This window comes from Schistocerca americana, chromosome 7, assembly GCF_021461395.2.
Source record: "Schistocerca americana isolate TAMUIC-IGC-003095 chromosome 7, iqSchAmer2.1, whole genome shotgun sequence".
NCBI lineage: Eukaryota > Metazoa > Arthropoda > Insecta > Orthoptera > Acrididae > Schistocerca > Schistocerca americana.
In genome coordinates, this window is record NC_060125.1 from 428,344,716 (window position 1) to 428,358,595 (window position 13,880).

The 13,880-nt window shown below is 42.9% G+C and overlaps 1 protein-coding gene across 1 annotated transcript in view; it reads right to left on the minus strand.

Moving 5' to 3' along the window:
* Positions 1-4,217: 4,217 nt before the first annotated feature.
* Positions 4,218-13,880, minus strand: part of LOC124622984 (venom carboxylesterase-6-like) — a 53,617-nt gene continuing 43,954 nt past the window's right edge. Inside the window, exons 7-8 of the mRNA XM_047148773.1 lie at positions 12,953-13,085; positions 4,218-4,534 (exon numbers count right to left, since the gene is read on the minus strand). Coding sequence (XP_047004729.1) covers positions 4,387-4,534; positions 12,953-13,085 — 281 coding nt within the window. The 3' untranslated portion in view covers positions 4,218-4,386. The remainder of the gene's footprint in view (positions 4,535-12,952; positions 13,086-13,880) is intronic.

Sequence of the window (13,880 nt, forward strand, 5' to 3'; positions counted from 1 at the left end):
TCATATTTGTAAGAAATGGTCTGGGAGTGCAAGATCTTTTACGGCCACATCACACTTTTCCCTGCGCGTATTTGTTGCCAAATGATCGATTATCGATGCAGTCTCTGTTGCGCTATTGCCCAATAAGAACAAGCCAAACTCTGAAGCGTACTTATGAGCTTGCTACTAGTTTTATTAGTGATACTTGTCTGTATGTTTCCAAAAAAAATATGTTGAGTTTTTGTACTTGAGACTTTATACAAGCTTTAGTTAATATATTGAAAAACGTGCCAAAATTATCGTTGGGTACTCAGTACGTACACAGACACACAAACACACACACACAAAAACACACACACAAACACACACAGACACACAATGATTAATTTCTTGTTGTTACCAACTCCTGTTAATTCAATAATGATATTTCCAGGAGTTTGGCTTCAGCTACCGCACTAAAGTCGTGTCATGAATTAAACGTTGATCCTTTTCTGATATAGGGGCATGATTTCATACCTTGAAGGAGTCCTGCATTAATAGTATGCTCTGCCATGTCTTGATTACACTACATGTTGGTTTTCTGTATCCCCACGCCTGTTTTCAGTGACACGAACTACCGTGCAGTTCAAAGATTGTAGCTCAACAACTAAACGCTGTATTTTATATTTTCCGCATTGTATGTTTTGAGAAAGGATTCTTTGTAAAATATTTCGTGCTACTCCGTCTAATGGTTCCTTTTCTTTTTGAAAAGCAGTAAGTGTGTCAGTTGGTGTGTCAGAATTTATCTTGTGAGTTCTTATTGCAGAGTTTTTAAAATGATGGAAATATCATTTAGGTAGCGAAATTTGTCGTCTGGATTTGTCGTAAAAGAGACCTTCTTTTCCCACCCATGACAAAAGGTATTTTACCACGGAAGGCTTGAGATACACCCGCTACACTTTCGTGCATGAGTTGTACCAATCTTCCCATCCCAGTCATGTTTTGTTGTTGGCTACGCCAAGTGAAATCTCCTCTATCGTTTACCTGAAAGGTCTCAGAGTAATATTTGCAAAGTCGGCAGCAGTCAGTTCTATTTCCAACCCCACATTAGATTCACAGCTTCATTAAGGCGTGGCCGATCATGATGTTGGAAAAGCTCAGCAAGGTGTAGATTGGTGCTGCGAGTCAGGGAAGCTGTCTGGTCCAGCTCACAACCCATTTCATATGCATTATCTCTGTCCAAACTGTTTCCGGCCGTATTCCTGTCTTTACATCGTCTTCCCTTGAAAAATATTTTCATAAGGACCGTAAGTCCTCTGTCACTTGAATTAGCACTGGATTTGGTTTGAATATGCTGGGGGCCTGGTACGCTGTCTCTGCCCTTTCCTGTAACTGAGGACCTACACCACGCCCAAGGCTACATGCATGCGACAGCACTCTCCTCTTGCAATATTCTGCGCAATCTTAGGCTACCTAATCCTGGTTGAAGTGCGCACCACACTTACTTCTCTTGAAACTCTTCCCCACTATGGCAGTGATTCATAACTGTTTTAGTGTTTATAATGAAAATATCGGAGCGCGTTCGCTTCCTCCCTGCCTTCCTACCAGCTGCCTGTACCCACCCTCATTTTCTCTGCCCCTCTTGATCTTGATCAATTCCTTTCTTGCTTCCTCCAAGTGTGCCTGAAGGTTACAGATTTTCCGTTTCTCCTCCCTAAACAGAATTTTCCTGCCACCCGCCTGTATAGCCGCTTCCGGGACGAGGCTGTGCGCCGGCCCCGGATCGGATCCACCTGACGGATTAACTACTTCGGTAGGTATGTCGTACTTCGTGGATGCGGTCTGTGGTTTTTAGACGGTTTTATACATCTCATCCAATGTCATGAATAACACTACTCGTAGACGCAGCGTACACAGATTCTAACCTGGGAGGGGTGGGGGGGAAGGGAGGGGTACCAGGGTCGCGACAGGAAGGGTATCCGCCACCCCTTGAATTAATTATGCCAAAGCCGGTAAACTGCCGACTTTCCACCGATACGGCACAAGGGAACAGGAAAAAGGAGAAGAAGTACTAAGTTCTTGCTGAGTGCTCTTCAGTCCCAAGAAGAGCCTCTTTCCCATTTACCTCCCAATCCAAATCCCCCTCCCCCCTCTGCCCTTAGCCATCCCAGTTACTGCCCTATAAGAGCTTTCATATTTCTCACTCATGGTCAAATTAATTTAGAAAGAAGAATTATGTTGAAAGTATTAAGAAGAGCGCGAATTTGGCTGTATGTAAACAAAAGCAACAATAATTTGTTTCGTGCTGTGGCCATATTTGTGAATTTTTTCTACAACTCGAGATAGCTTCGATCGATAACTAGGTCTTTCATTATTTTGTTATTCATTGCAAAGACTTGGTGTGAGAACATTTATCTGTGCCGTTTCACTCTTCACTCTTTCGAACTTTATTTCATTAGTTTATCGCAATTTTTTTACTAGGTTTTGTTATGCTTTGAAATTGGTGTCTGTTTCAAGCACAGTGATCTAACGGTATGATAGTTCATCCTGCCCTTGGTACCTTTTTAGCTGTGTGTAGCTACGACTGAAGATCGTTACCTGTTCTGCCTACTAGGTGTAGGCGTTTCTTCGTCCAGCGTTTTGCTATTCTGAGAAATGACTGTTGTGTACATGTTACTTGTTTTCTATGCTACTGTGTACCTTAGTGCCCTTGTTGCCGCAGAATTTTGTGGTCAGATCGTCGGGGTGACAGTGTAGCTCAGTATGACCAAATCCAGCAAACAGCTACAGCGTGTGGAATATCTTTTCATGCCGTCCGTTGTCTCGTTCTTCGAGTTGGTCAGTATTCATGTAAGATTTTTCTGTGTGTCCCGTAACTTAATGGCCAGAAGACAATGGACAAAAGAACTATTTTGACGACGACATATCGATAGACTACGAGACGTCAATAGACTACGACACGTCGGATGTCGACGTATTATTATTCTGTGCTTAGTCACGTTGCTATTTTGGGCTCCATGTTGACATGTTCACAGTTTGAATGGCCGTGGAACGCGAAAAATATCACTTTGCACAGCCGTGACCCAGTATCGGGATGATAGATTGATCGTATGGTCAGGGATCAACTTTGACAATAGTTCAAAACCGAATTGTTATAGTTCGAAAGTACAGGGAAGCGAGACACTGACACTGGCTTCCAACAAAATGCTGATGGTTATTTGCGATTTTAGTTTTATGATCACAACGGTTGTGCCCGTAGACCTCACCTGGTGAATGGCGAGCGACAGAATAGAGGGTGCCGTGTGAATGAAGTGATCGCACGCTTCCAGGATATGAATCATACCGAGCGTGTCTGAGAACTGCTCGGAATCCGTTCAGAAACAAACGCAACACCTACGATCATTCATGTGCATCTGGAAATTACTGCACTATGTTGACGAAACATCCTTGGTACTTTCCTTAACACCCAAACATCACACATTCAATATTTTTGTCAGTGAAAGTATCATCAAAGAAAAGGGGTTTAGGTCCATTCAGTGGTTCCGACTAATGTTATTTGGAACTATTACTTGCTGAAACAGGTATTCACTCTGCATTGCTGGGAACTAAGCTGTTCTGATTCCACATCTCTGCGGTTTGGCTGGAAACAACCGAGAGTTCTAAAGAGGCCCATCCTGACCCTTTGAGAAGGGACTGAAAGATATACATACAAAAGAAGAAAATATCCATCGATCTATTACACACAGTGGAGCAGAGTTTATTCCTCAGAGCGACCATGCACTGTATTATGGGACAGAAATTATGGTTCAAAAATGGCTCTGAGCACTATGGGACTCAACTGCTGTGGTCATAAGTCCCCTAGAACTTAGAACTACTTAAACCTAACTAACCTAAGGACAGCACACAACACCCAGCCATCACGAGGCAGAGAAAATCCCTGACCCCGCCGGGAATCGAACCCGGGACAGAAATTATGGATTATTATCTTTATCGCTATTACACTCACGTAACATTTTCCGCTGTATGTTTAGTTATCGAGATTGTATTGCATTGTACTACATCTGAATGGATATTCTCTTATGTATCGTAACAGAATCAACTACGCATCAATGTTGGTATAATATCTCAAACCTCCAGTATACAGGTTTATATATATAAGTCTAATGCACATACTATTGTATTATTTTTAATTTGTAAATAACTGTATTGTACTCTTCTTGACACGAAAATAATAATAATAATAGTTTCTAAAGGAAAAGCGGGGATATTATTATATAGTTATATCGGTTTATTTAGTTTAATCAGCGGACGTAACTGAATAATTTCTTATGAAGCAATAATCTGTAGTGCGAGGGTTTTTAATATTTTATTGAAAGCCACTGTTTGCTGATATATCGAGATGAGTTGTTAGAGAGAGGCTCAGCAGTTTTACATGGGGATGTTCTCATGCCAGAAGTCCATCCGCTCCTTGTCCTTGTTCTGCTCCAGACTGTACTCCGTCGTAATGTGTAAGAAGTTTGGCGACGACATGGTGAATGGCTCCCACAGCACACTGTCATTGCCAGAATTGGGATTCCTGTAACACGACATTGAGATTTACGAAAATATTTATGGCTGTAGAATGGTTTTGTTTATGGAAGTTTGAGAAGACGGTTAAGTCCAATATGTAGCAAGAAAACATTTCTATTCATTTAATCTTATTAGACGTTATCACATCCACGAATTAAGAGAGGCTGCAGGGAGGATGATTAGAAAATGACCACTACCTTGTCTGGACAATAATTAAAGAACAGGTCGTAGTCTCTTGAAATGTTCCATTCCAGCTTTCTCCTCAAGCGTTAGAGAAGACGTGAATCATAACAGTGGAATGGGAATTTGGACCTGACTGTTCTAAACGCAACTTCACTGCATTTACCAATGACTCAGGTGATAGGACCGAAACTGTCAAAATAGCAAATATGTTTTTCACAAAAAAGAGGGTAACTGAACACTGGCAATATGTGTTCAGATTTCGACTAATCTAGTCGTTACACTTGATAACGGAAGAAAGAGTTAAGAAAAATAAATACATATTCATAGAATTTGTTGGCGTAGAACAAGCGTTCGACAGGGTAATATGGTGCAAGATGTTCGAAATTCTCAGGAAAATACATGTAAGCTATGGGGAAAGAGGGTTAAAATACAAAGTGAAGAAGAACGAAAAAATAAAAATTAGAACGGAAGACCAAGAAGTGCTCGGATTAAAAAGGGTATGAGACAGGAATGCAGTCTTACACCTCCACTGCTGAATTTATACACCGAAAAATCAATGACGAAAATTTTTAAAAAAGTTTAAGGATTAGGAATAAAATACAAGACGAAAGCATATCAATGATAAGATTCGCGGATGACACTACTATCCTCAGCGAAAATGAGGAAGAACTTTGGAACTGTTGACAGGAATGAATAATCCAAGGTGCATGAACTACGAATTGGCAACAAATCGCAGAAAGAGGAAAGAAGTGAGAATTAGAAGGAATGAGATTCGAGATAAACTTAACTTCAACAGCGGGTACAAAGAAGTAAACGAAGTTAAGAAATTTTGATTCCTTGGAAGAAAAGTGAGACATGACGTAATAAGAAAGGACGACTTACATAAAAAACACACCAGCACAAGAAAAGAGTGCGCGCTTGGCTAAAAGCATTTTTTTTTCTTTATTGAGTTTCGATTCCCCCTAAAGGGGGCGGGCTGGCAGCAGCTTATTACGCCGCTCTTCAGCCTACAGAATTTGTTTTAAAAAGATGAAGATAATAAAAAATAATAACAGTTGGCGATAAAATTGGTGACTGAAAGGTAAAAATGGCAGAAAATTCTGGAGCGTAAAACATAAAACACAGGGTCGATGAAGCTAATAAAATACACAGGAAGCAGACAAATAATAGACAGACAACTAAAAAAACACGGCGACAGTTTGGGTTCTGTTCGCAAGAGATATAAAAAGCACTCCCAGCGACAGCATGATTTCTGTTCGCAACACTGTGGAAGGACGCACAACGCTGAACACTCACTTAAACACTGCGCTAAAAGTTGGCACAAATACGACATACCACACCCGAGAGCAGGTGTGGGGAAACTGGTCAGATGATGGGAAAAAGGGAGGGAGGGGGAAGGAGAGGAAAAGTGAAGGGGGAGGGGGGGGAAAGGAGCCAATGGAAGAGGAGGATCCATAAGAGGGGTGGGGGGTGCTGAGCAGACGTGCCAGGGATTGGGGAAGGCAGAGGAGGGGAGTACAAAAGGACTCGGGGGGGGGGGGGGGGAAGGAGATGATAGGCAGGGAGAAAACACAGGATGGAAGGGGGGAGGAAGAGGGAGCCCAGGGAAAGGACGGAGGAAAGGAGGGGGGGGGAGGATCAGAGTTGCTAGGAAGTATAAATGGAGGGAGGGCATCATCCGGGAGGGGGAGCTGATGTAAGCCACCTTGGTAAAGGAGATGTAGGGTGTAGAGATGGAGGGTAGGGGGGACACAACGGTGAAGACGTGGCAGGGGGCGCTAAAAGCAGTCAACTAGTGCCATATATCGGCCTTATTTGAAGAAGAAATTTCTGAGAATGTACGTTTAGAGACAGCATACAATGGAAGTGAATCGCGGATTGTTGGAAAATCAGAAAAGAAGAGAATCAAATCGACTGAGTTGTGCTACAGCAGAATGTTGAAAATTAGGTGGACTGATAAGAGATGAAGACATTCTCCGTAGAATCGTCTAGAAGAGGAATATGTGGAAAACAGTGACAATAAGACGGGGCAAGACGATTGATGAGATGTGGGAATGACATCTGTGGCGCTAGAGGGAGCTGTAGGGGGTAAAAACAAAAGAGGAAGACAGAGGTCGGAATATATCCGACGAATAATTGAAGAAGTAGGGTGAAAATGCTACTCTTGGATGAAGAAGTTGCGACAAGGGAGAATTCAGGACAGGCCGCGTCATACCCCAGAAACTTGATGAAAAATGATACTGAGTTTCATCCGCACAGTTGTCCCTCTGCTGTTTGACTGCTAACCAACGCACGGGGAAGCGTAAAATGGAACTCGTGGCACCAGCATATAACATTCTATTGTACAGTGGCTCACAAAGACTAACAAAATTAGAAGTTGTGGAGCATCATTTCGAAAATGTAAGTGGAGTAGCAATCTTGCTAAACTTAGTGACTCATTTTATTTTGAAAATATAAGTCGGTAATACTCACTTTAGTCTCTGCTACTACACACATTGTCCGCAGAGCTGTGAAAACAAAATCTTTATGACGTGCCGCAAGAAGACTATGTGCGAACCCAATCTCAACTCCAACGCGAGCTAAAGTGGAAGTGCACTCTGAAGACCGAGAAAAAGTAAGTGCTCGTCGTTAACTTTTAAATCTCTCAGAAAAAATGATAAGATCATTTTTTTCGTCAACTACCAAGTTGACTTTTTTTTTTGTAATGGCACAATCACAGTATCAAGTTAGGCATTCTCTCGGTCCTCATAATTCTTCTATAAACGTTTATTAAGAATGTCTGACTGAGTTGGCTTTAGAATGTCAGGCCATCCCTTCGCTGCACTCTAAAAAGCAATGTTCCTTGTTTACTTGCATGAGACACCCATACACGTTAATTGATAAATGCTCTGTCCCAGTGGCGCTGCCTGCAGTGGGACAGAACCCAGCTTAGGTCGTCTCTGCCTCCTAGTCTAAAGTAAAATTCGCCGCGGTTTATTTACTGTACAATCAAATGTGTGAGGCGACCATAAAAACCACACGCTCATGCGTCTGCTCACTTTTCACTAAGCTATTGTTTGTGTCCAGACCCTGTTAAAAGTCGACTGCTTCTCATTCGTTTCATTGTGATTGTGCAGTTATTCTGAGAGATGCACATTTCCCCAGTGTTTTACACCTCTGGCAGATGAGATGAAGGGATTTTCTCAAATGGCTTGTTGGTTAATGTGGAACCTCCAACCCAAAATACGATGATGGAATGATATAAGTTCCTTATTGTGGTGAGAATATCCAGTTTTGGGGAGAGTGTAACTACGAAGTGTATCAAAATAAGGATGTTGGAAAACATTAACCGAAACGGAGGTTTCAGTGTAAGCAGAGCTTGGGATTTATTACAGATACTATGGAACCATGTATCGATCTCAAACCATGGGTGTCATTAAGTTGGCAAACGGAACTGGAAGTTCCGTGCAGCGCCGATAGAGGTCGTGCGGGATCCGGGAGACCAACTGGAGCACGCCAGTTGAGACAAGCGGCTTTGGATGACGAGCGACCTCTGCCGCCCCGATATAGGATGGCCGACGGCAGCGATGCAGCCTTCTAGTGCTCGGAGCCACTTCGTTACGACACCTTCGTTCATGCCTCATCCTTGTGGACATAGCAGTACCTGGACTCTGTTTCTTGTTTATTACTTGTAATGAGTCATCGTAAACTGGAGAAATAAAAGTTAAGTAAATCTTCTGATTATTCTGTTAACTTCTTTAACTAATTATTTCTGCTCATGTCCAGCTTTCCTACAATGACAGTTGCCACATCGCGATGCAGCACGCCTCTCCTTACCATTTTGCACGAAATCGTGTACAACACATACATGTACATAAACTCACAGGTGACCTACAGCGGGTCAGCGGCTGGTGTGGGGTAGTTCTCAGCATAGGCAGCAGTTTCACATCTGCAGCTACAAACACACTCTGCAAGCCACCACATGGTATGCGGTGCAGTGTACCTTGCACCAGTACTAGTTATTTACTTTCCTGTTGCACTCGCAAATATGGTGAGGAAAAAACGACTATCTATGTGCCTCCATAGGCAACAGCAGTGGATACACAGTTCCCGTCACATCAGCGAAGTAAAGCGCTGTCGGGCGCGGCCGTCACTTGGATGGGCGACCATCCGGGCCGCCATGCTCCGTAGCCATTTTTTCGGGGTGCACTCAGCCTCTTGATGCTAATTGAGGAGTTACTCGACCGAACAGTGGAGGCTACGGTCAAAGGAAACCACCATAACGACTGGGAGAGCGGTGTGCTGACCACACGCCCCTCCTATCCGCATCCTGAGCTGAGGATGACACGGCGGTCGGATGGTCCCAATGGGCCACTTGTGGCCTGAAGACGGATTCCTTTTTGCTACATGCCTCCGTACGAGACCCAGCCCTGTAATATTATCTTTGTAGTCCTTAGGCGGAATGTACCTTGGCAGCAGCGGAATCGTTTTGTAGTCAAACTCAAATGCCGGTTCTCTAAATTTTCTCAATAGTGCCCCTCGAAAACAACGTCGCCTTCCTTCAATGATTCGCATTTGACTTCGCGAAGCATCTCTTCAGTGTTTTATTCCTCTGTAAGATGAGATGAAGGAACTTTCACAAATACTTGCGTGTTGTTCGAAGCTGCTGGTAACAAATCAAGCAGCTCGCCTCTGAATTGCTTCGATGCCTTCCTTCAACCCGACTTGGTGTGGCTCCCAGACACTCGACCAGTTTTCGACAATGGGTTGCACCAGTGTTCTGTGTGCGATTTCCTTCACAGATGAGCCACACTTTCCTCAAATTCTCCAAATAAACAGAAGTCGATCATGCGCTTCCCTACTACAATCCTTACATTCTGATTCCATTTCATACCGCTCTGCAATGTTACTCCTAGCATTTTAATCGATGTAACTGTGTCAAGCAGGACACTACTATTACTGAATTTGAACATTCTGGGTTTATTTTTACTACTCATCTGGATTACCTTACATTTTTCACATTTAGTTTTAGCTGCCATTCATCACATCTACCAGAAAGTTTGCCAAAGTCATCTTGTATCCTCCTAGAGTCACTCAATGCTGGCACCTTTCCGAACACCACAGAATCGTCAGGAAACAGTTGCAGACTGGTGCATACTATGTCTGTCAGATCATTTATGTATGCATACAGAAAATGACAGCAGTGCTGCCACACTTCCCTGTTGCACTCCTGACGATACCTTGTCTCCGATGAACAGTCGCTTTCGAGGACTGCGTACTGGGTTCCATTACTTAAAATGTCTTCGAGTTAGTCACAGATTTGGGAACCTGTATTCTCGGAACTTCAACAGTCTCCACAGGGGAACCCTGTCAAATGTTTTTCGGATATCTAGGAATATGGAATCCGCATGTTGCCTTTCTTCCAAAGCTCGCTGGAAATCAAATGAGATAAGGGCGAGTGAGTTTCTTACGTGAGGTGCCTTCTAAAACGGTGCAGATTACTGGTTCAAATAGCTCTGAGCACTATGGGACTTAACATCTGAGGTCATCAGTCCCCTAGAACTTAGAACTACTTAAACCTAACTAACCTAAGGACATCACACACATCCATGCCCGAGGCAGGATTCGAACCTGCAACCGTAGCAGTGCGCGGTTCTGGACTGAAGCGCCTAGAACCGCATGGCCACCACGGTCGGCCAGATTACTGGACAGCAGCTCTTCCCCCTCAAGGAAATTTATTATATTCGAACTGAGAATATGTTCAAGGATTCTCCAGCAAACCAGTGTTAGGAATATTGATCTATAATTTTGCGGGATCGTTCTTTGGCCTTCTTACACACAGGAGTCACCTGAGATTTCCTTCAGTCGCTTGGCACTTTGGGTTGGGCGAGAGATTCGTGGTAGATGTAAGATAAGTAAGAGACCAATGCAGTAGAGTACTGTTTGTGAAACCGACCTGAGAAAGTACTTTTACTTTCTCAGAGCGTTTGTGTTTTCACAAGACGTCGCTTCTAGTTATGCAAGGGGCAGAGATACTGCAACAAGAGGTAACCTTGCTCGCCACTCACTGGGCTTGTGTCTTCCATTGTGCAACCTCAGTATTATTCAGGCCCTCATAGCGAATTTTCACAAGCAGAATCTGGCCCGCCTGGCCATGCATGGGCCGTGAAGTCTGGTAGGGAGGGTGTTGGTAGAACGTACTGGACTGCTGTCAGCAAACCATTACGTGTGCTTGTGGTAGTGTCCGGGTAACTTAACGCCTTGACACTGCAGAGTTCCATGTGTCGAGATGGGGTAGTCAGATGGTGTTAGGTTCCTCCCATGACAGCTGCAAGTATTTCAGACTGGTTACTGTTCGAAGTGATCCTATTGATTAAATAGTTTATGATGTGTCACCAGAGTCACCATTTACAATGTTGATTCAAGCAATAGTTCTTTGCATCACTATTCCAGTGGTATATTCGTTAATCGGGCTGTTGTATAGGTGCAAACGAATGTATTTCTGTAGCATGTGACCACTGTATTGCTTCGCAAATATCCGTCAGAAAGACAGCTCTTGGCATATGCCTCACATATGTTGTCAGATCCTGAGGACAAGTCCTGGAAGTATTAGGGAGAGCTGCTCTCTGTGTGTTTAGAACGTTTTTGTAGTATCGAGGTTTACCTTGGAGGCAGCCAATCAGCCACTTAGTTGGGTCCTGAGAAGACCTAGACCTACAGGCTAGAGTGATGGGTGGGTGATAATGTTTGCAATTCTGTTTTAAGTACAGCTTATATGGAGCTATTAGTAGATACCGTCAACCGGATGTTTGGCGAGGAAAATCGGGTAAAGAAAGGCCACCATGGTGATGATGACGATGATATTTGGTTTGTAGGGAGCCCAACTGCGAGGTCATCAGCGCCCATATGAAGTCCCAATTTTTACACAGTCCATTTTCTTTTCACAATCCAATGTAGTCTCTCTCACAAATGATGATGATGACGATGAAATGATGAGGACAACACAAACACCCCGTCCCCGGGCAGGGAAAACCCCGAACCCGGCTGGGAATCGAACCGGAGACTCCGTGATTCAGAGACAGCAACGGTGCCCCTAGACCACGAGCTGTGGACGGGCACCCTGATGTATAGACATCGGCTATCCGAGTAGGTTCACGCCATATTAATGAAGTTGACGCTTTTGATTAAGGATATAGGTCTCAATTGGGGTTCTAATCCAAGATTCAAGTTTATTATGAATAAATTAGAGGCGGCACAATCCTTAAAACCTTATTGTCTAACAAATAACGTCTTTTGTTGCTTTAGTATAGCGGACTGTAGCCTTAAAATTATTATAGCTCCTGACTTGGTTCCATATTATAAAGTAATACTGTGTCTTTAAATTTGTCGTCATTCTGAAATTTTTAAAGCCGAAATGAAGGTTAGAGAAAGTGGATACAAAATTAAAACACTTGTTCAAGCAGACTAACTCAGTAATGTTGGTAAGCCAAAGGTGAGGGTTCGGCATAGCTCGGTCAATTTGTGCATTGCTTAATACCTTCCATTGACATTGATGTATTTTCAAAAATATATCTGTTGTGTCCGAGAAAACCCTTACCAACAACAGCGCCTGAAAAACAACATGTCAGTCACTACAGCTATAACGCGAGGTCCAAGTACCTGTTGAATGAACTGTACCTCAGAACACATATAATCGCGCTATCTGGTTTTGTGCCCATAGAAGCAGAGAGCAGCGTACAATCATTAATATCATTACAGGAACTTAATCATTGTGGTCACAATAATAGTTTCTGTTGTTTTCACTGCACAGCTAGCAAAGTACATGAGGTAATTGTCCAGGTCTAATCGCTGCTCTTACCTCTGACAGTTTTATATTGGCTGCTTTGTATTACGCATGTTAATTATTACTTGTCTCTGTATTCTGAGATTGAAGATGAGTTCCTATAGCTGAAAATCATAAACAGAGCGATAAATACAAACGTGAGTTGGCGGAAATATTACCGGAACGATGGAATGACGTCATTTCTTCAGTGGTTTCAAAGCAATGAACAAATCTATAAGCCGTTGAAGCGAGCTGTCGTGAACATTTTTCATGATGAAATGATTGTTTCAGTTTATACTTGGAACTCAGTTACGCATTGACTTACGCAACACCATACGGTGCTTCGATGCACCTTGTGGATAACGAACGAAAAAGAGGACAAGAGTAACGGCAAGACACCGTGATTTACTAGAGATAGGATTTTGTTTCCAGCGTACTTACCCATACTTCACGAAATTGCTCCAGCTGTCAACCACCCTCTGCCTCAGAGCCCCTTCAACAGTTGTGGGATCCCATGCCACTGGAATGTTTTCGACGAGGAACAGGAACCCTATTTCCCCCGCATGAGGAGTGCCTGTAAAAATAATACCCACGCAGTGCACTTACAAACGAATGAGGATGTACATGCGCTCCCTTCAATACGTATTAACTCAGTAACTGTAAACTAATTATGAGAAAGAACTACATCTTAGCGATGCAAAGCAGTATGCATCATAAAAACCGGCACGGAAAAGTCTGCATTCAGTGAACGTAATCCATAGCTGAATGCGCCAGAAACAGGCATACGTAATACTCTCATTTTCTAAAAACGAGGCATGGCAAAACCTGAGGTTTTGTTCTTATGAATCTATACAAGCAGGTCCCTTGTTCTAGTAAGGTTTCGGTTACGATAGCCTTACATAAATAAGTTGGTTATCACTGGAAAAGGTTTAAACAACATATGCCTTACGTATTAACTGAAAGTTAATCACATTATCAAAAGAGAAAATGACAATATTGTAATGATAAAGATCAATCAGTGCAACAAATATTAAACCAACAGCCTTTTGCGTTGAAGAAGTGAGCAGACGTATTCAGGCACACTGAGCAAGTTTAGTACTCGGAATTTTAAAAGTTGATTTTATTTCCGTTGCTTATAAAAGGTAAAATACGATTGAGTTACTAAACAGAAAAGGATCTTTCCTTGACATGGTGTTTTCTCTGGTATACATGAATAAAAACCTGCTTACTGTAGTCAGCCTTTGTGAACCTTGTATAATTTTTACCCGCCTACAGCACACTTCCCACCAATACCAAATTAATTACCGCTTGATGCCAAAGGATGTATCGTATCAACCGGTCTTTTTGCCAAGTTATGCGACAAATCTCT